General features: G+C 42.3%; 1 protein-coding gene across 1 annotated transcript in view; it reads right to left on the bottom strand.

The window, feature by feature from the left end:
- Window positions 1-1,670: 1,670 nt before the first annotated feature.
- LOC137273376 (dopamine beta-hydroxylase-like) overlaps window positions 1,671-23,669 on the bottom strand; it is a 63,409-nt gene continuing 41,410 nt past the window's right edge. Inside the window, exons 3-9 of the mRNA XM_067805997.1 lie at window positions 21,157-21,289; window positions 13,176-13,274; window positions 5,719-5,898; window positions 4,890-5,056; window positions 4,371-4,623; window positions 3,354-3,450; window positions 1,671-2,615 (exon numbers count right to left, since the gene is read on the bottom strand). Coding sequence (XP_067662098.1) covers window positions 1,922-2,615; window positions 3,354-3,450; window positions 4,371-4,623; window positions 4,890-5,056; window positions 5,719-5,898; window positions 13,176-13,274; window positions 21,157-21,289 — 1,623 coding nt within the window. The 3' untranslated portion in view covers window positions 1,671-1,921. The remainder of the gene's footprint in view (window positions 2,616-3,353; window positions 3,451-4,370; window positions 4,624-4,889; window positions 5,057-5,718; window positions 5,899-13,175; window positions 13,275-21,156; window positions 21,290-23,669) is intronic.

Genomic DNA, 23,669 nt, shown 5'->3' with positions numbered 1-23,669 from the left:
TGATCTACTGATATTAGTCTGTCATGTCTGTCTCAATATTTTTGAATACCGGACCTAAGTCAAACACAAAATTTCTTCTTGAAGAAAACTCTGGTCGGAGTGTTTAAAGTTCCCATTAGTCTGTCGTACCTTTATACGAGGGACTTCAGTATCACCAATGCCACCCATAAACAGTTTAGACTCACTAAAAGCACTCACTGTTTGTACTCCATGGTTACATGGAAGATGAATTCCTCCACTAACACGGCAGAACCAAATGCAAACCTTATGCCGTTAAATTGAACGAGGGTCAAGCATCAAACCTCTGAAGAGGATGTGCATTTATATCGTGCATATGAGCAGCTGCGTTTTGGTGCTTTGTTCAGAATGCGCCAGTTGTCCCTGAGTTTCATCATTTATTGAACTCTAAACAATAATCACTTCAACCTTACGAATTTGTTTACAATACATCAGTTCTTATGTAAACAGCACCTTCAGACAGTATGGAATATGTTTCAAAAAGTAGTTTAGAACAACTGACTGACCTAAATGACTACATTTGCACTAGTGAGTCTAAATTTATTATGGGTAGTAACTGTTTATTACTCCTTGTATCCTCTGAGCAACCCACTAGGGCGATCACAGATCGTGTTACGAATGGCATCTGGGATACGGATATTGCATTGAGTAATGAAAGGCGAGAAGCGTTACTTCGTATCACTGTGCATGTGCATGTGCATGTGCTCAAGATGAACAGTCTGTGGAGTTTCTCTTACTAATTATCTATCAGCACGAATTCTCACAGTTATTACACAGGATGCACATTGTTTTTCACGATGATTTCATGAAGCAAAATATTTTGAAGTCAATTCTTCAAATATATTTGGTCGTTTTTCACACTCGCATGTCTGTCATATTTAAACGTCTGTGAAGTTACTATTTTTGGTAATATACTGACGTCAGTTTTCACACAGGATAACGTTATTTGCGATGATTCGTGAAGCAAGTCAAGGCATCGCATCCTTTTTCTTATTAGCATCTTATTAAACGATTGTAGGTGCTGCAAGAGCGAGTGAGTTTGGTTTTACGCCGCTCTTAGCAACATTCCAGTTATATAGCGGCGGTCTGTAAATAATCGAGTCTGGACCAGACAATCCAGTGGTCAACAGCATGAGCATCGATCTGCGCAATTGGGAACCGATGACATGTATCAATCAAGACAGCGAACCAGACCACCCGATCCCGTTAGTCGCCTCTTACGACAAGAATAGTGGCAAGCATGGGTTGCTGCAGGCCTCTTCTAACCCAAACCTTCACGAGTTGGTGGTGCAAGAATGACGTGTGATGGTTCAGGAACTAAGCAGGAGTGACAATTTTTGATGTAAATTAGTGTAGCAGGAATGTGTAATGTGTGTACTGTACCACTAAAAAAGTAGGGGATTTTGGATTCACAAGATTGATAAAATGCAAATGATGAAGCCAAGGAGGAAACAGATGATGAAGAGAAATTCAGGAGAAAATGTGCCAGGTTATTCCATTCCTTTGGAAATGTTTCATCTGTATGGGTATATATTACTTTTTCTCACATGCACTGGCTAGTGGTAGGCTCGCAAAATGAAATATCCCCTACCTTTGTTAATGGTATATTTGCCTTCGTATAGCTGTGGTCAAGAAAGAGACATGCACACGCATTATATTTTAAAGAAAAGATTATTTCGTTGCAAAAATGTAAACAGCGTAGGATAACAATGACCTTGCATGGTATGTTGCATAGTAGTGTTTTGGTATCATGTTGGACATATCTACAGTCACGCTTGGACATGTCATTAACCTGACCCTCTGGTCGTGCCTCTTTGATCTCTGTCACAACACAGAGTGGTCACTCGATGGACGTCATGAGTTGTGAGCAAATTGATTCATTGTGATGCTGATGTCTTGACGATCAAGAAGGTGTTTCAAACAAAAGCGACGTTATTGAAACTGAAACCAAAGTAAGAACTGTCAGTGATGTCAAAGTCGTAGGTGAAGAGCCATTATAAGGCGATACCGTCTTAATCGATGTATATCTTTCAGCACACATCTTTTGGGAAGCTTCCCCAAGAGTTCCTCCTCGGTACCGCTTATCACAGTAGCCATTGTCAAACCTGTCCTCACAGTCACACGTAAATAATGCATTCAGGAACTGAAACCCTATCGATGTACGGCGAAACTTTGATATTATGTAACTACCGATATCTCCCGACAGACAGGGGTGTTCCCGAGCTGATTTAATGGAAGCTAAACAGCTATCCGTGCACCTGTTTTCTTCTGTCTTGGCGTCTAAACAATGGCCGAGCACAGATTTGAATATATTTATCGTATCCTGATTGGTTGGTTGGAGGAAGGCTAACCAATAGCAACCGTCAATGGAATTGTTTCGGAACTTAGGGAGGAATCGGTCACACTTCTGGACTGACTTCCTGGCAGTGCACCATGGTATGGGAAGGTTCTGTTTTGGGTAATACGTCATGAATCCGTAGCACATTTCGTCCTGTGTTCCGTCTCCGAAACACATGGATTTGCCAGACGTAGGTGTTTCGTAGACGCAGGTTGTTCGTATCTCATCGCCAGGGCGCACTTCGACTGGAGGGTTAAACCTGGGGGGGATAAGAATGCCAGTGTATAGCACCAGAAAGCATAATGCTTCCACGTCATTTCAATGAAAATAGGATCTTTTAAGAAGGTCATTATTTAAAGGATATTTCTTTGCGGCCAAAGAAAATCAAATACAGTCATTTGGTTGTTGATGTCAAATAAAATGAATTACACAATCCCCTTGGGTCACAGTGATTTCACTGGCTGTTTTACGGATTACACCAGATCCCTCATTTCACACATTCCCTGTAATATATACACGTCTCATAGATATGTTTAACATTTTGAATTTGAGGAGTGTACAAATTATTTTGAAATTAATTCGCGGTCATCCTAAGTAGAAAACGATGCTTGTTTGGTTGGCAGATGTAACATCACGACACATCCGTCACATCCGTTAATTCCGTCCTAACTAGTTTCATGTCCCTTTTTAACATTTTCAGTTCCTAAATAAATTTGGACCCGTGAAGGTTCGGGTGTAATAACTCTTCAGCAACCCATGCTTGCCATAAAAGACGACTATGCTCGTCGTAAGAGGCGGCAAACGGGATCGGGTGGTCAGGTTCGCTGGCTTGGTTGACACATGTCATCGGTTCCCAATTGCGCAGATCGATGCTTATGCTGTTGATCACTGGATTGTCTAGTCCACAATCGATTATTTACAGACCGCTGGAATATTGCTGAGTGCGGCGTAAAACTAAACCCACTCACTCTGCAATAGAAATTTGAATAAAACTCACGAGTAGATCACTGGATTGTCGTAGTGATAGAATCTGTCGTATGTGATGTCGCGCACCTTGCTGCCATTCCGGTAGAGCTCTATCCTTTGACTCACACCTGCAAGAAAAATGTCAGTTTTTACATTATAGAGATAGTAGGGATGCTTCAGTGAATTCCATACTCTGTTCGGTGGCCATGTGTGGGAAGTGCAATGTGCACGTTATAAGTTTAGATCATACAAGTGTGGTGACAGTTAGCGCCATTGCTACGTAACACACAACTAGAGTTGTAGTCTACGTATTTGATCGCAGCGGTAAGATGTGTTCAGGAAATCTGTTGATACTATTTCACTTTCGATATGTCTCATGGCACGCACCCGGGTAATCTGAGTGTGTTAGCAACAGTGGTGAATAAGGAATATAAGATATCCCGTGTATGTATGTACTGTTTATGCATGTATTGTTTATGCATGTATTGTTTATGCATGCATTGTGCCAGTGACGCATCGGTGCATCCTGCTGACAACACCAGTCGTTCATGACAGCATATTGTTGACGGTGTCTGTAATGAATGACGACCCCCATCCCTGCTACCTACCCAGACAGGACATGTGTTTGACAGCGTCTGCGATGAATGAAGACCCAATCCCTGCTACCTACCCGAATAGTGTGAGTGTGTGACAGTGTCTGTGATGAATGTAGACCACCATCCCTGCTACCTACCCATATATCGCATGTGTTTGACAGTGTCTGTGATGAATGAAGACCCACATACCTGCTACCTACACTAATTGTGCATGTGTTTGACAGTGACTGTAATAAATGCAGACCCACATCCCAGCTACCTACCCATATATCGCATGTGTTTGACAGTGACTGTAATAAATGCAGACCCACATCCCAGCTACCTACCCATATATCGCATGTGTTTGACAGTGACTGTGATGAATGAAGACCCACATCCCTGCTACCTAACCATATATCGCATGTGTTTGACAGTGACTGTGATGAATGAAGACCCACATCCCAGCTACCTACCACGGTAGTGCATGTGGTTTACAGTTGCAGTGATGAAGATGGACTCAGTCAGCATCTCCTGGGTACATCGCCCGGGGCATGCCTGTGAGAAGGTGACTTGTTTTGATGGGGGCGGCTGGGGGGTTATCTCCAGATATTCCTGGCCAACCAACAGCATCCCCGCATCATAACTGCGTCGCGACGGTGTGAAATACATCCTGAGTCCAGAAGCATCCGTCGTGTTGGCCAACAAGGAGGGATTGTTCCAATGTATCTGAGAAAGTTACAATCACATTACCGAAATAATACATAAGATCTATGTATACATAAGAACTGTAAGGTAACACAAAAAACACATGTGTTCGGTGTGATATGTCTCGTAGCAACAACATATGTTCTCACACGTTTTACCGCTAGACGAAGTATTCTTGTACAATGAATGACCAATCTTGTGTACTGTACATGGGGTGCTTTGAGTGTTTCCACAGTAGCTGTATTCGCCATATGGTATAACATTAACGAAAAATAACAGATTCTCACCTGGAGAGCAGCCTTCCTGTACCCTGTCTTGCCAATGCTAAAACCCACGTTGTCATGGAGACAGTCTCCACGACTACCCACTGTCCAAGTGCCGATGATGTCCAGGCATCTAGGGTGTGCCAACATGGCACACATGAACGGCTCGGGTGTTGCTTGGACATCGCTATCTGTAGCAACAGTATCAACATTAGACGACACCAATCACACTGTACTCAAGTGTCTGGTGAAGTGTTTTCACCTTCTTGTACGATAACTAACTTTGGCCTACTCGATACGACATTCATGGTGCTCTGTGGCATAAGGCCTGCTTATTATGCTAGCTGAGGGGTGGCCAAGTGGACCATCCGTCCGTTCAGCACACTGCATTCATTGGTTCAATTTCGTACAGAAGTACAGTGTATGAACCCCATTTTGGAACAAGGTCAGTCAAGAACATTCAACGGCCAATCGGGCCGGCACTCGTTCACCACCATGCATTCTGAGCTGCTTGCATATTTTGAACGTTCTGCTTCTTAGGCACCAGGATGGCTACCCGACACCAGGGACCCGGCCAACAAAACGTTCGTAACTTTACGAACTATCGTAACTCGATATTGTACCACTGGCGAACGAGTGGCGTCGTATTATAAACGCTTGGGTTAGGTCCCCAGGGACTACATTTTCGAATCTCTCTAAACGCTAAGATAGTCGTAAGTGTCATACATTAACATTAACTTACGACTATCTTAGCGCTAAGAAAGCTTCGCAAATCAAGGCCCTAGAGGACTGTAAGGTGCTTTTTGACGAGTATATTGTTTCAAATGGGTTTGCTAAAACATAATGAACGCACCTGACGGGTCACAGCCAAACAAAAGGATGTGATGAACAGTATCCGTGTTGACCAATATAGGCTCAGTGGCCACAAGATGATAGTCATCATCTACCGGAAGGTCAAAGAGTTGGCAGTAATAAGTTGTCTCCCTTGCCGGAATCACTGTCTCTGGGAAGGTGAAGGACAGATTTCGTGTGGCTGGAAGAGAGAAACTGTGTCAAAAAGATGGACAAGCACGTAGATATATAGAGTTGATTGATTTCTTAATGTTTTCGAAGAACCACACAGTACCCCGTGTTACAGTTATAGCTGTTTTCCAAATATACACTCTCATAATCAATGTGATACAACATACTGCTCCGTTAATAAATCAAATATATGTGTATTCTATTACCTTATCAGCCACGTATACTTTGTTTCGGCTACAGTTTCCATTGGCTTCCTCTTATTGTCACATCATTACCACCATCCATTGTTGTTGTTCTTAATCCCTTTGATTCATGCCTACATGTTGTTAATGCTTTGTCCCTGTACTTAAGTCTGTACTTCACTCTTCCTTGGCAACAGTATGAGGATCCATACCGAAACGTCGCATCATATGTAATAATGAAGTTGTTATCCATAAAGAATCTTACTCTCTTATGCATGGATATTGCAAATAGTTGTGTTCAGTAGTGTGTTTAAGGTAACATTTTTCATAATCTTCAATCATGCACTATTCGACATCCCACATGCATAGGTTACTCTTCAGTAATGACACTACTGCATAGGTTACCCTTCAGTAATGACACTCCTGCATAGGTTACCCTTCAGTAATGACACTACGGCATACCTAGGCTACCCTTCAATAATTACACTACTGCATGGGTTACCCTTCAATAATGACACTGCTGCATGGGTTATCCTTCAATAATGATACTGACATAAAGAATCTTACTTTCTTATGCATGGATATTGCAAATAGTTGTGTCCAGTAGTGTGTTTAAGGTAACATTTTTCATAATCTTCAATCATGCACTATTCGACATCCCACATGCGTAGGGTACCCTTCCGTAATGACACTACTGCATAGGTTACCCCTCAGTAATGACACTACGGCATACCTAGGCTACCCTTCAATAATTACACTACTGCATGGGTTGCCCTTCAATAATGACATTGCTCCATGGGTTACCTTTCAATAATGACACTGCTGCATAGGTTACCATTGAATAATGACACTATTGCATAGATTACCCTTCAGTGATGACACTACTGCATGGGTTACCCTTCAATAATGACACTATTGCATAGATTACCCTTCAGTGATGACACTACTGCATGGGTTACCCTTCAACAATGACACCGTTGCATAGACTACCCTTCAGTGATGACACTACTGCATGGGTTACCCTTCAATAATTACACTACTGCATAGGTTACCCTTCAGTGATGACACTACTGCATGGGTCACCCTCCAATAATTACACTACTGCACAGGTTACCCTTCAGTGATGACACTACTGCATGGGTCACCCTTCAATAATTACACTACTGCATAGATTACCCTTCAGTGATGACACTACTGCATCGGTTTCCCTTCAATAATTACACTACTGCATAGGATACCCTTCAGTGATGACACTACTGCATAGATTACACTTCAGTGATGACACTACTGCATAGGTTACCCTTCAGTGATGACACTACTGCATGGGTCACCCTTCAATAACTACACTACTGCATAGATTACCCTTCAGTCATGACACTACTGCATAGATTACCCTTCAGTCATGACACTACTGCATAGATTACCCTTCAGTCATGACACTACTGCATAGATTACCCTTCAGTCATGACACTACTGCATAGATTACCCTTCAGTGATGATACTACTGCATAGATTACCCTTCAGTGATGATACTACTGCATAGATTACCCTTCAGTGATGACACTACTGCATAGATTACCCTTCAGTGATGACACTACTGCATAGGTTACCCTTCAGTGATGACACTACTGCATGGGTCACCCTCCAATAATTACACTACTGCACAGGTTACCCTTCAGTGATGACACTACTGCATGGGTCACCCTTCAGTGATGACACTACTGCATAGATTACCCTTCAGTCATGACACTACTGCATAGATTACCCTTCAGTCATGATACTACTGCATAGGTTACCCTTCAGTGATGACACTACTGCATAGATTACCCTTCAGTGATGACACTACTGCATAGATTACCCTTCAGTGATGACACTACTGCATAGATTACCCTTCAGTAATGACACTACTGCATAGATTACCCTTCAGTAATGACACTACTGCATAGATTACCCTTCAGTGATGATACTACTGCATAGGATTCCCTTCAGTCATGACACTACTGCATAGATTACCCTTCAGTGATGATACTACTGCATAGATTACCCTTCAGTGATGACACTATTGCATAGATTACCCTTCAGTAATGACACTACTGCATAGATTACCCTTCAGTGATGACACTATTGCATAGATTACCCTTCAGTAATGACACTACTGCATAGATTACCCTTCAGTGATGACACTACTGCATAGGATACCCTTCAGTGATGACACTACTGCATAGATTACCCTTTAGTGATGACACTACTGCATAGATTACCCTTCAGTCATGACACTACTGCATAGATTACCCTTCAGTGATGACACTACTGCATAGATTGCCCTTCAGTCATGACACTACTGCATAGGATACCCTTCAGTCATGACACTACTGCATAGATTACCCTTCAGTCATGACACTACTGCATAGATTACCCTTCAGTGATGATACTACTGCATAGATTACCCTTCAGTGATGACACTACTGCATAGATTATCCTTCAGTGACGATACTACTGCATAGATTACCCTTCAGTGATGACACTACTGCATAGATTACCCTTCAGTCATGATACTACTGCATAGGTTACCCTTCAGTGATCATACTACTGCATAGATTACCCTTCAGTGATGACACTACTGCATAGAATACCCTTCAGTCATGACACTACTGCATAGATTACCCTTCAGTGATCATACTACTGCATAGGATACCCTTCAGTCATGACACTACTGCATAGATTACCCTTCAGTGATGACACTACTGCATAGATTACCCTTCAGTGATGATACTACTGCATAGATTACCCCTCGGTGATGACACTACTGCATAGATTACCCTTCAGTGATGACACTACTGTATAGATTACCCTTCAGTGATGACACTACTGCATAGATTACCCTTCAGTCATGACACTACTGCATAGATTACCCTTCAGTCATGATACTACTGCATAGGTTACCCTTCAGTGATGACACTACTGCATAGATTACCCTTCAGTGATGACACTACTGCATAGATTACCCTTCAGTGATGACACTACTGCATAGATTACCCTTCAGTGATGACACTACTGCATAGATTACCCTTCAGTAATGACACTACTGCATAGATTACCCTTCAGTAATGACACTACTGCATAGATTACCCTTCAGTGATGATACTACTGCATAGGATTCCCTTCAGTGATGACACTACTGCATAGATTACCCTTCAGTGATGACACTACTGCATAGATTACCCTTCAGTGATGACACTACTGCATAGATTACCCTTCAGTAATGACACTACTGCATAGATTACCCTTCAGTGATGACACTACTGCATAGATTACCCTTCAGTGATGACACTACTGCATAGGATCCCCTTCAGTGATGACACTACTGCATAGATTACCCTTCAGTGATGACACTACTGCATAGATTACCCTTCAGTCATGACACTACTGCATAGATTACCCTTCAGTGATGACACTACTGCATAGATTGCCCTTCAGTCATGACACTACTGCATAGGATACCCTTCAGTCATGACACTACTGCATAGATTACCCTTCAGTGATGACACTACTGCATAGATTGCCCTTCAGTCATGACACTACTGCATAGGATACCCTTCAGTCATGACACTACTGCATAGATTACCCTTCAGTGATGACACTACTGCATAGATTACCCTTCAGTGATGATACTACTGCATAGATTACCCCTCGGTGATGACACTACTGCATAGATTACCCTTCAGTGATGACACTACTGCATAGATTACCCTTCAGTCATGACACTACTGCATAGATTACCCTTCAGTGATGATACTACTGCATAGATTACCCCTCGGTGATGACACTACTGCATAGATTACCCTTCAGTGATGACACTACTGCATAGATTACCCTTCAGTCATGACACTACTGCATAGATTACCCTTCAGTCATGACACTACTGCATAGATTACCCTTCAGTGATGACACTACTGCATAGATTGCCCTTCAGTCATGACACTACTGCATAGGATACCCTTCAGTCATGACACTACTGCATAGATTACCCTTCAGTGATGACACTACTGCATAGATTACCCTTCAGTGATGATACTACTGCATAGATTACCCCTCGGTGATGACACTACTGCATAGATTACCCTTCAGTGATGACACTACTGTATAGATTACCCTTCAGTGATGACACTACTGCATAGATTACCCTTCAGTCATGACACTACTGCATAGATTACCCTTCAGTCATGATACTACTGCATAGATTACCCTTCAGTGATGACACTACTGCATAGATTGCCCTTCAGTGATGACACTACTGCATAGATTACCCTTCAGTGATGACACTACTGCATAGATTATCCTTCAGTGATGACACTACTGCATAGACTACCCTTCAGTGATGATACTACTGCATAGATTATCCTTCAGTGACGATACTACTGCATAGATTACCCTTCAGTGATGACACTACTGCATAGATTACCCTTCAGTCATGATACTACTGCATAGGTTACCCTTCAGTGATCATACTACTGCATAGATTACCCTTCAGTGATGACACTACTGCATAGAATACCCTTCAGTCATGACACTACTGCATAGATTACCCTTCAGTGATCATACTACTGCATAGGATACCCTTCAGTCATGACACTACTGCATAGATTACCCTTCAGTGATGACACTACTGCATAGATTACCCTTCAGTGATGATACTACTGCATAGATTACCCCTCGGTGATGACACTACTGCATAGATTACCCTTCAGTGATGACACTACTGTATAGATTACCCTTCAGTGATGACACTACTGCATAGATTACCCTTCAGTCATGACACTACTGCATAGATTACCCTTCAGTCATGATACTACTGCATAGGTTACCCTTCAGTGATGACACTACTGCATAGATTACCCTTCAGTGATGACACTACTGCATAGATTACCCTTCAGTGATGATACTACTGCATAGATTACCCTTCAGTGATGACACTACTGCATAGATTTCCCTTCAGTAATGACACTACTGCATAGATTACCCTTCAGTAATGACACTACTGCATAGATTACCCTTCAGTGATGATACTACTGCATAGGATTCCCTTCAGTGATGACACTACTGCATAGATTACCCTTCAGTGATGACACTACTGCATAGATTACCCTTCAGTGATGACACTACTGCATAGATTACCCTTCAGTAATGACACTACTGCATAGATTACCCTTCAGTGATGACACTACTGCATAGATTACCCTTCAGTGATGACACTACTGCATAGGATCCCCTTCAGTGATGACACTACTGCATAGATTACCCTTTAGTGATGACACTACTGCATAGATTACCCTTCAGTCATGACACTACTGCATAGATTACCCTTCAGTGATGACACTACTGCATAGATTGCCCTTCAGTCATGACACTACTGCATAGGATACCCTTCAGTCATGACACTACTGCATAGATTACCCTTCAGTGATGACACTACTGCATAGATTGCCCTTCAGTCATGACACTACTGCATAGGATACCCTTCAGTCATGACACTACTGCATAGATTACCCTTCAGTGATGACACTACTGCATAGATTACCCTTCAGTGATGATACTACTGCATAGATTACCCCTCGGTGATGACACTACTGCATAGATTACCCTTCAGTGATGACACTACTGCATAGATTACCCTTCAGTCATGACACTACTGCATAGATTACCCTTCAGTGATGATACTACTGCATAGATTACCCCTCGGTGATGACACTACTGCATAGATTACCCTTCAGTGATGACACTACTGCATAGATTACCCTTCAGTCATGACACTACTGCATAGATTACCCTTCAGTCATGACACTACTGCATAGATTACCCTTCAGTGATGACACTACTGCATAGATTGCCCTTCAGTCATGACACTACTGCATAGGATACCCTTCAGTCATGACACTACTGCATAGATTACCCTTCAGTGATGACACTACTGCATAGATTACCCTTCAGTGATGATACTACTGCATAGATTACCCCTCGGTGATGACACTACTGCATAGATTACCCTTCAGTGATGACACTACTGTATAGATTACCCTTCAGTGATGACACTACTGCATAGATTACCCTTCAGTCATGACACTACTGCATAGATTACCCTTCAGTCATGATACTACTGCATAGGTTACCCTTCAGTGATGACACTACTGCATAGATTACCCTTCAGTGATGACACTACTGCATAGATTACCCTTCAGTGATGACACTACTGCATAGATTACCCTTCAGTGATGACACTACTGCATAGATTACCCTTCAGTAATGACACTACTGCATAGATTACCCTTCAGTAATGACACTACTGCATAGATTACCCTTCAGTGATGATACTACTGCATAGGATTCCCTTCAGTGATGACACTTCTGCATAGATTACCCTTCAGTGATGACACTACTGCATAGATTACCCTTCAGTGATGACACTACTGCATAGATTACCCTTCAGTAATGACACTACTGCATAGATTACCCTTCAGTGATGACACTACTGCATAGATTACCCTTCAGTGATGACACTACTGCATAGGATCCCCTTCAGTGATGACACTACTGCATAGATTACCCTTCAGTGATGACACTACTGCATAGATTACCCTTCAGTCATGACACTACTGCATAGATTACCCTTCAGTGATGACACTACTGCATAGATTGCCCTTCAGTCATGACACTACTGCATAGGATACCCTTCAGTCATGACACTACTGCATAGATTACCCTTCAGTGATGACACTACTGCATAGATTACCCTTTAGTGATGATACTACTGCATAGATTACCCCTCGGTGATGACACTACTGTATAGATTACCCTTTAGTGATGATACTACTGCATAGATTACCCCTCGGTGATGACACTACTGTATAGATTACCATTCAGTGATGACACTAGTGCACACGTCATCCTTCCATAATGACAGTGATGTTGATCATTGGATTGCCTGTTCCAGACTCGATTATTGACAGGCTTTGAGGACAAAAGGGGGATGCGTACCCCTCTCTGGATCCGCCTATATATCAAATGGAACCAGAACTTGTCTGATTTATTCAGGATAAGTATAACTCACATGGTGTCTTGATGGCGGGACAGTGGAGGCCATTTTGGTTACACTTTAGCCAGCCGTTCATAGCCTGGCACTGCACGGAGTCCCAAGGGTCACAGACACCTGCAGACCAGAATCAAATACATGTCAACATACATGCTGCCAAAGTCAGAAATAAAGGTAACGTAAAAGTGATACACATAGATCTAGCCTGAATACGTGCCTCATATTATTTCACAAATGAAAATATGTCGTTCAAATTCATACAATTTGCAAACTATAAATTCATTAAATCCCTGTTAATTGTTTTGCTTCCACAAACGTGTTATTCGGGTTTCAGTTATTTGGTCTCTCCATGTGTCAATGTACTATACTAGTACTTATCGGCACCATGGTTTGTACAGACATATACAGAGGCCTTGATGATACATCATGGCAACATTGCAACAGGGAAACGACATCAAAGTTACGAGACAATTCGGATTCTACAGAAGCGCCATAAAATCTCACAGCTCAGAGCAAAACCATGTTGCGAGTATGTAAAGGTTCCATTCAGGAATGGGTATGTGTCTTACCTGATAAACACAATTCGAGCAGGATTTCATTGCAGTTTAGAACTGCAGTATTTCATGGCAATTTCTAACGATTTGTTTATGGACAGGGGAGTTACGATACCAGTTCAAATACCTTATTGCTTCTGACTGCATACGTTACAAAACGGTTACACCTGTGTATCGGCAGAAACATGATGCATAGTGTACCAACTTTAATTTGTAGGCTAATCAGTTGGATTGTCATTCGTTGAATGGCTTTGTTACGTTTACTGATTATCAATTCACCCGTGAACATATACTAAGAAGTGTTCTCCATGAAACCATTTTGTCGTTAGAGGCGTTTCAGGTGGTCAGGCCAGCACATTATGAAAAAAGTCCGCATTCTTGGTTGATACACATCGTCGTTTTCTAGCTGCTTAATGCTTACAGCGTCACTCTGATCCAGACTCGATTACCTACAGACAACCGTTTCATAGCCGGACATTTGTTGAGCCTGGCGTTAAGCAAAACACCTGTAACACACAAACTGACGTACCCACCCTTGGGTCTGTCCATTCACAACCTGGCGACTACCCGTTACGTCTGTACGTTGATACAAATTGTTGTCATGTGCTCTTGTTGAGCGTTGTCTTTAGCCCTTTGATCAACTTGACTGTGTTAGAAGAACAAGGTTCGTTTAAAACAGTGACACATTCCGTTCATACAATTTGGAATCGGCATCTGTACCAGCACTTACTCTAGACATGTGACCAATTTTAAATAACCGAGGCTCATTTAATGATACTTACATTACTTAGAAATACCCTGCTCGATGCAATTAACTTGTTTACCTCACGCCCTTCGAGGGACGTCAAAAATGTCGACATGGAAACTACCAGCAGGTGTCCTCTGTCAAACACTGCTACACACACAAGTAGTAATCTAGTGCGTGAGTGGGTGAGTTTAGTTTACCGCCGCATTCATCAATATTCCAGTTACATGGCGGCAGCAGTTATCTATACTGGACAAAATAAGTTAAGGATATTCGTATTTATGTGAGTGATATTTTATCAGTATGTCATTGAAGACCTCATTATTCAAAATTTTTGTCCAGTACATGTTTCATATCACTCAACACCGATAACCATATCTTTAGTCCTGTGACATAATGCAATATATATAACCAACCCAACACGTCGATGAAATTACAGATAAAGAGTGTGAGTGGTGACTGATTGAGAAAGTGAGTTTTGTTTTACGTCACACTCTGAAATATCCCAGCTTTAAGGTGGTACATATTAAGATAATGTGAATTACAAAACGTGTTTACTAAAAACAAAGACCACAGTATATCATGACTGAAATGCACGTCTTCACTAATCACTGTCAACTAAAAATGATTCCTTATTGTTTTGTGCCGTTCAGGTTAGTGAATTAACGCGTTGTAATAGCTATCTGTCAACAAAGGAACGATATCAGATCATCAGTATACCTGAAATACCTTAAACCTCTGGGGCGAATTCCCGTGTTTTGAGACCCGAGAAGATCCCGGGGTAGAACAGGCCTTCCGCAGCCTATGCTTGCCGGAAAAGGCGACTATGCTTCTTGTAAGAGAAGACTAATGGGATCGGGTTGTCAGGCTCGCTGTATTGGTTGACACATGTTATCGGTTCCCAATTGCGCAGATCGATGCTCATGCTGTTGATCACTGGATTGTATGGTCCAGACTGGATTAGTTATAGACCGCCGCATATAGCTGGAAAATAATCTGACTGCGGCGTAAAGCTAAACTCACTCACGCACGCCCGTGTTTTGATGTTGTCAATCCTAGAGGATATTCCAATTCATGTTAAAGAAGAAACACAATAGCAGGGCGGTGGTGGCAAAGGGTGGAGAGGAATACAGTTGGTGACCATTAGCATTTTTATTGCTTGTTTAAATGTCATATCCCGAAATGTCAAATAGATGTTTTCTGTGGGGACGTCAACAAGTTCTCAGTAAATTTCAAACGATATTTCTGTTCACGTTTGCAAAACTGTCTTGAGCCAAGTTGCGATGACTTATATATGCAGCCATTACCATATGGATGTCTTGCACCGCGTAGGACAACAAACAGAGAACTGAACAATGTAAAGACAAAGTGGGTTGTTGAGGAGGTAGACTTTTTGCAACTTCTGAATGCAATTACAGCATTGCAAAGAGGTGCGAAGGTGCTACCACCTTTTCAGCAATATTGGAAACGGGGACGTTTTCACGTCGACACGAACCACCTGCTAAGGCTTGTTGAAACAGACCTGCATATACAGCATGTTAACTATGATTTCAGTAGATCTACGATGAGAAATGGGAATACTTATACCCATATGTCGTTGCCGGGATGACACCTGTTGGGACCTCCCAAGAATTTGGCTATATCTAGTGATAGCAGACTCATCGGAACCAGTAGCACCACCGTCATCCATAAAGGCTTCACGTCGCTGATCGGTCTTACATCCTTAACACCACTGATCATTGTTACTTCCTTAACATCATTGATCGGTCTTACATTCTTAACATCACTGATCAGTCTTGTAGTCTTAACATCACTGTTCAGTTTTAACATCATTGATCAGTCCTACATTTTTAACATCATTGATTTTTACATCCTTAACCTCATGTTACATGCTTAATACATCTAATCAGTCTTGCATTCCTTAACACCACTGATCATTGTTACTTCCTTAACATCATTGATCGGTCTTACATTCTTAACATCACTGATCATTCTCACATCCTCAGCATCATTTATCAGTCTTAAATTCTTAATATCAATGATCAGTCATATTCTTAGCATCACTGATCTGTCTTACATCATTAACATCACATATCAATCTTACATTTTTAACATCACTGTTCAGTTTTACACCCTTGACATCATTGATCAGTCCTACAATTTTGACATCAATGATCAGTCTTACTTTGTTAACCTCACTGATCAGTCTTTCTTCCTTAACGTCATCGATCACTCTTATATTGGTGACATCACTGATCGGTCTCACGCTATGCTATTGAATGTTTTCATTTTATATTCCAAATACGTGAGAAGAAATTATCACATATCAAATCTAAGTTGTGCTCGGAAGTCAGATGAGGGAGTTTTAGGAGCGGACATTTGATAGAGAACCATAGAGAATATTAACTCCAAATCTAAAGGCAGATATGTGTTTTGAATGCAAAATGGTAACTCAAGACCAGAAATCTGTCGCCAGCAGTGCTCGCCAACGTTGTTTCTTATAAACGCAAATGATATATCCCTGCCTTGGGAGATCAATCAAACAATCAGTGAGTTGCGCAGTGTTAACAGTGTATTAGACTTTGCCTATTCATCTGTCAGGCTTTAAGAGATGATCATGTGTTGATGTTGACGGCGAGTCGGGCTATCTTGTCTGCGAAAATGACGGCGGTGGGGTAGCCTAGTGGATAAAGCGTTCGCTGGTCACGCCGAAGACTCCGGTTCGATGTGTGAAACCCATTTCTGGTGTCCTCTACTGTGACATTGCTGGACAATTGCTATAGGCGACGTAGCACATAACCCACTCACTGCTCTGCTAACCGTGTGAGATGCCACGAATACTTAGAATAGCAATTCAACGAACAGTGGGAGATACACAACCGTACATGACCGAGATGAATAAACCCATCTTGTCAGTTCAGAAGAATTCTATTAGTAGAAACTGGAACATGTGGTGTGTCCAATAAGATGAAAGAACAAACTGTTTTTATCGGTTTTTCGAAGAGCACTCAAAGGCCGTCTGAAAAATTGAAGGAAAGCTAGTACTCAAATTAGCTGCACATGAAAGCAGAACCAACGAGTGTTATACATGGCGATACACCCTATAACAGAGGAGTATATTTACATGAAGGGATACAAGAGTTCCAGGTCTCCAGACATCTGCAGAGAGCAATTAAATATTACACACTCCCTGTTGTTAACATAACTGACTGATGTATTTGCCAGTCCTCGAAAAACGATCTCAGCGAGACGAAATTAGATAGCTATAAATTATTGGAACAATTAACAAGATGGCAGAAAGGTGGGGCCGCCATCGAGCCGATAGTTGTCACGCTGGACGTAATTATCCCCCTTCCTGCAACAGGAAACACGTGTACGCAAATTGATACAAGGATCGGTAAACAGGTTTAATTAGTAAGGTAATATAATGCTGTAAAAATTAGTCCAGGGCCCCGCTGCATAAAACCGACTTTAGTGTTACAACACCCGTAAGCTTTAGGTGATGTATAGCCGTTACGGTCACCTTAGCGCTAAGGTCGCTTTATGCAACTGGGCCCCGGTCCTGCTTTGACGTCACCGCCTCTGCTGGGCTGATGGGTACACACCCGAATACCGTGAGACGGAGACTGACTGTAACACGAAGCGCCGGATGAGGGGATAAGTGAGGCGTATATAATCAGATATACTGTCTCGGTATGCTGCATGAAGGATATGAGCTTATAATTACCTTCGTCTGAAGCTATTAATAAGTGTACTAGGCATCATTTGCAACTGATAGATGAACTTCTTAACTTATCGTTCAGTTCCAGCACCGATCACAGTGGGACGGGTGGTTGCAGTATTTGACTTATTCCTCCATCACTTAACTGGTATTTTAATGTTCCGCGAGTGGATGCGAGATGCTTTGCGGTGTATTACATGTGTATTGTTGTGGTGGTGGTGGTGGTTGCTGTTGGTGGTGGTGGTGGTTGCTGTTGGTGGCGGTGATTGTTGGTGGCGGTGGTTGTTGTTGTTGGTGGTGGTATGTGTCGTTGTTGGAGGTGGTATTGTGTTGGTGGTGGGGGAAGTGGTGTTGTGTTCTGTCTGTTGCTTCAGATCTTCTCCTGGATGTTTTGTTTGAGTATGACGTACAGGACTAGTCTTGTACCCGTGAGGTATATGATCGAACATGATGTTGATGTGGTGCATGTTGATGGTGCATCATGATGATGTTCACACACAGGTAGTCTGAAGGAGACCAATCCTCAATAGACATTCTAAATCCCTAGTGACTTTCCATTGTTGATTTATAGTTCGTCAGAATCGCGGGATAAGCTGCGGAAGTCTAGCTAGACAACTACCTGGATTTATCCCACTGACATAAAGCTTTCAGTTAGATGTCAACCTAGAGAGACGGGGTTGTCGTCTCTGTATTTTCATGCCATTTCACTCTTCTTGTCAATAAAACCGTCAGTGATGTACCGGAGGGATAACGGCGCCGTTAGATTATCCAGTAGGTGACATAGCAATCAAAGTTTGGGCCACGTGACGGACTCATCAATTTGATGACGGGTTGAGGATTTGAAAAAGTTATTCATCACTTCTGACCACCGTGCATAACAAATCAGCTGATGACCAAATATGGTTGTTTAAAGTAGTATATTAACTAATTATATGACTCATCTTATCAGTTACAGAATCACATGACGTTCACCTTTTTCAGTTGTCACAGAAAGAAATATTCACTTATGGATACTGTTGATTGGGTGATATGATTTTAGTCTCTGTGCTGATATGACATGTCGAGTCCTTATGAGTGTCATGAACTGATAAGGATGGGTTTTCCATAAGCAACCCTGGTATGAGGTCACGTGAAAGGGGTTATATATAAGTATATACAACGCTCACTCACAAATGCAAACCACAGCTGAGAAAAAGGAAGACAACCAGATTTGCTCAATTTAGAAGTTGAAATCAATATTTTGTCTGCGGAAGCGCGAAGAAAACATTATCTCTGTTGTAATAAACGAGAACACGTGGAAATATGCATGTGTGTGACAGGTACATTGACAGCTCGGAGCACAATTAGTTCAATAACTTGCCTTAACTACCTTCCCAATCCCATCTATCTCACTGCCAAGAACCACTCTCCACCCAGTCCGCGACCCCCGGCCAAAGTGGCAACTGACGCGCATCTGGTGCCAAGAATTCATATCTTCTGTAGCCTCCTGTATACATACGAGATAGTGTATACTCTCTCTGGGAATCCTTGATAGAAGATATATATGCGTGCTTCGTTAAATGTGTTAGCTACTGAAATCAACCTTATTTCAACTCAGTGGTGATTTTTTTTTCTTATTTCCGACCTGACAACCGTAGTGAATCTACAGATCTACAGTTTAGCGACAAGCTATATCAGATGGGCTAAGGGTTGAGGGAGGAAAGGGTAAGGGGCAGCTGTAGCCCGTTGCTTCTTCTTTTTTTTCTTTCTTTCTTTATTTTTTTCTTTTTCTTTTTCTTTTTTTTTTTTTTTTTGATATATAGAAATATATATTTTCAGATATATTTAGGATCAATTAGGGCAAGAATTGGATGGGGATGCCGGATGTAGCGAGAGTGTCGGATGATTCGGAATCAACAAGGGAGGAGATGCCAGGTGTTATGAAATAGTTACCATCAGCTGTGCTTCTTGCTTTTAGCCTCGAATGTGTAAATAACTGCACATCTAAAACATTTCCCACTTATCAAACAGCCATGAACCCCATTCCGTGTCTGAGATAACAAACAACCTCCCGTGCTGTATATATATTGGTAACACTGGTTGCATTGTGAACGCAGCACCTACCGCGCCGACTACATACTCGACTACACCGACGACGATCCACAGATGTCAAACGACCGACAGCGCACTGGAACCTTCCCTTTCCAGTGACGCCAGACGGACGCAACACATCCTGCACAGTGAAAGTTACATAGACTGGCGTAGAACTACCGAAGACGTTATTCAATACCGATAACGTCATATATTCAAGTCAAAAGAACGCCAAGACGTCTTAATACTCACAGTTGTAAAGCGCAAGCATATTCGACTATATCAACACAGTTCCACTTACTAGACGACCAACATATTCGGCTACCTCGACACAGATTCACACACCAGACGACCCACTCACACGACTATTCCGACAAAGTTCCAAGCACCAGACGACCAAGACATTCGACCACACCGACACAGATCCACACACCAGACAACCAACATATTCTACTAGTCCGACACAGATCCACATACCAGACGACTTACTCATTCGACTGTTCCGACACACTTCCAAGCACCAGATCGACCACACCGGCACAGATCCATACATCAGACAACCAGCACATTCGACTATACCCATACAGAACCACATACGATACTCGACTAACGACGACAACTTTCAAACAACGCCAAACGCCCCACACCGCATTCCACTGACGGCAAATCGTGCGCCGGCAAATCCAACTGCACCTACACGTTTAAACGACCGAAAATCGTCCACAGCGACATTTGTCCCGTCGACTTCAGACGACCGACTATTCACTCAGGAGACGTTTTCGATCAGATAGTCGTGTCTCACTATAGGGAAAGATCATGACAAATGAAACATTGTTTAAAAGACATATCGGAAACAAGTATGTATATAACTGTCACAAACGCGACGTTGGATGTACATAATGTACATACCAGGATGGGTGATGTTAGTTATCCGCTGTGGCCGTTCCCCGGAGCTCCACGCACAGTTCGGATCGCCAAGCTCCTCGCCGTTCGTCCTTCCGTCGCCGTCAGAATCCATGAGACACAAGCTTTGCGTCCATTGCTGAAACAAAGGTAATGACGACTGGCATAACCTTGATCAACAAGCGTCTGTTGTGAAATTTCAATTTCACACGTGCAAGTCGCACACGGGACTATTCTACCAGCAAGTGCCTTGAGTTTTACTGATAATAGACTAAAATTTACTCTCGTAATGTTTGTCATTTTGATAGTGAAAACCATCCTGTAAAAGCTGTCAAGGGCACGGGAGATTCAGACGAAATCCAGACTGTCCCGCGTCAACGCTTGAATCGGCATGTCGATTATGCCAGTTCCCTAGCTGCTGCGTAACGGTTTATCCGACAGCTGATCAGGCAGGCTGGTGCATCTTGCTGTGAGACATCTTCAGTGTCAGACAACAAGGAGATAAACGCGATTTGGACAATAACTGAACTTCGTGTCACGCGGCATTATCTGGCCACACGAAGGCATTTGTGTGTAACGAACTAGTATCAGCGAATAGCCGACATTTTCTCCGAATTCCGTTAAGGTCAAGGGTTTCATGCCGTGCCTCGCACATCAGCTGATGGCCGCCATGAGAATCGCTTAAAAGGCTGCATGGTCTTTTACTTCCTGCCTGGGGCCTGTTAGCCTTGCCAACCTACTACAATTATACCAGGCACCACACTGACCACAGGTGCATTCAGTTCATTACTGTATGGCTGACCTGTGTACCTATAGGATCACCTGAAGGGAATTATTTTCGTCTTCTCTCACGTATCCACTTCTGTATCTTTCCAGTTATCCCTTTGATATATAAATATGCACTTTCATAAACCTTATTGTCGCAGCTGTAGACGAGTATTTATGTAACACTGTTAAACTTTGTGATCATGAAGACCGCAGACTCTTAATTCTTATTTACGAATATGCTCGTTTGTTAACAAACAAGAGAAAAATTCGGTCACGTGATATGCAGATTAGCCTGTGGCAGTGATGGTATACCATGTCATGACTGCGCCGGTGTGCGCATGACTGCCAGGACGCCATCAAGTGGGCGTATGTCAGTCATGAACGCTGAAGATGCATGTTTGTAGAAAGGTTACATGAGTGAGCGATCCATAAAAAGTAAAAGTAGAACTAATCTTCTGAAAACTATGCATGTCGTAAGAGGCGAGTGACGACGTCGGGTGGTAGCTTGATGCGTGTCGTCGTTTCCCAAATATCGCTGATCATGCTGTCTGCCACTGGATAGACTGGTCCGGCCGTGAGGAGATGGTTGGGGCGGAGTTTTGGACTGGGTCGTGGTTGCTGCACAATGCACATGATCTGATTTTTTGTTGTCATATTCGTAAGAACAGCTTTTTCTAGCAGTTCATGTTAACACATTGTAACAGCATTTACTACAGACGATTATTTTTCAAAAACTTCAGGACAAATATATTTCTGTCAATTGTTTTCCTTGGAAACATGAGGTGTTCTATTTTTGAAAAGAATACTGAATTAACCCAACTCTGACTTGACCTAAAACCGAAAATGCGAAAAAGCTCCGAATGACATATTATCTGTAGCGGGATTCGAACCATCATCCAAATAACACATCCGCAGATGGAACTGTTTCACTACTGGACCACCCGTGATACAAATCACTGACACATGAAGAAAACTGATATCTCCTCTTACTGTGTAATTGTTTAAAATTGACTTTAAGGAGCTGTTGGAGTGATGTCACGTGATAATTTAGATTCATCTCGCTTCTCCAACCTCATCTGGCCAGGGATAATGTATTTTAATACACTGCTTCCTGGAGTAAATCTAAACGTTTTCAAAAAGACTCGAACATAAAAATCTACAATAAATGAAAATAAATCTTGAATTAGACATCTAGAATTGTCAAAAAGCATGGAATAACGAGCTGAAGGTCAACCCTATTATCACCGAATCTACGTACATATCGAGTTCCCAGCCCTAAATTTCCTTGCAACTGACGTTTATGTATGGTAGATACACATATGCCAAATTTTCAAGGCGTTTGTGACATAACGGAGTGATCTCTCAAAGCTACCGCTATCACATCAGGGTTTATTGATACTCGTGACCCTGAGAATTGTTCTTGGAGGTTTCCCTACTTTCGTATACGGTGTGGCTGTAACATGGTTGCTGAATTCACACAGGTACCGCTGTAGCAATCGAACACCGCCTATACGTGCCACTATAGCAACAATCAAACACCTCCTACAGGTACCGGTGTAGGAATGAAACGCCACCTACCAATATAGTAGCTAATAAACACCAACTACCGGTACCACTGAGTGGCAGTCAAACACGACCTACTGGTACCACTGTTGTAGCTATTAAGCACCTCATATAAGTACACTGTAGTAGCTATCAAACACATCCTACAAGTACTACTGTGATGGCTGTCAAACGCAATCTATAGGTGT

The sequence above is a fragment of the Haliotis asinina genome, chromosome 2 (assembly GCF_037392515.1).
Source record: "Haliotis asinina isolate JCU_RB_2024 chromosome 2, JCU_Hal_asi_v2, whole genome shotgun sequence".
NCBI classification, from domain to species: domain Eukaryota; kingdom Metazoa; phylum Mollusca; class Gastropoda; order Lepetellida; family Haliotidae; genus Haliotis; species Haliotis asinina.
This window is presented reverse-complemented; position numbering and strand designations above follow the sequence as displayed.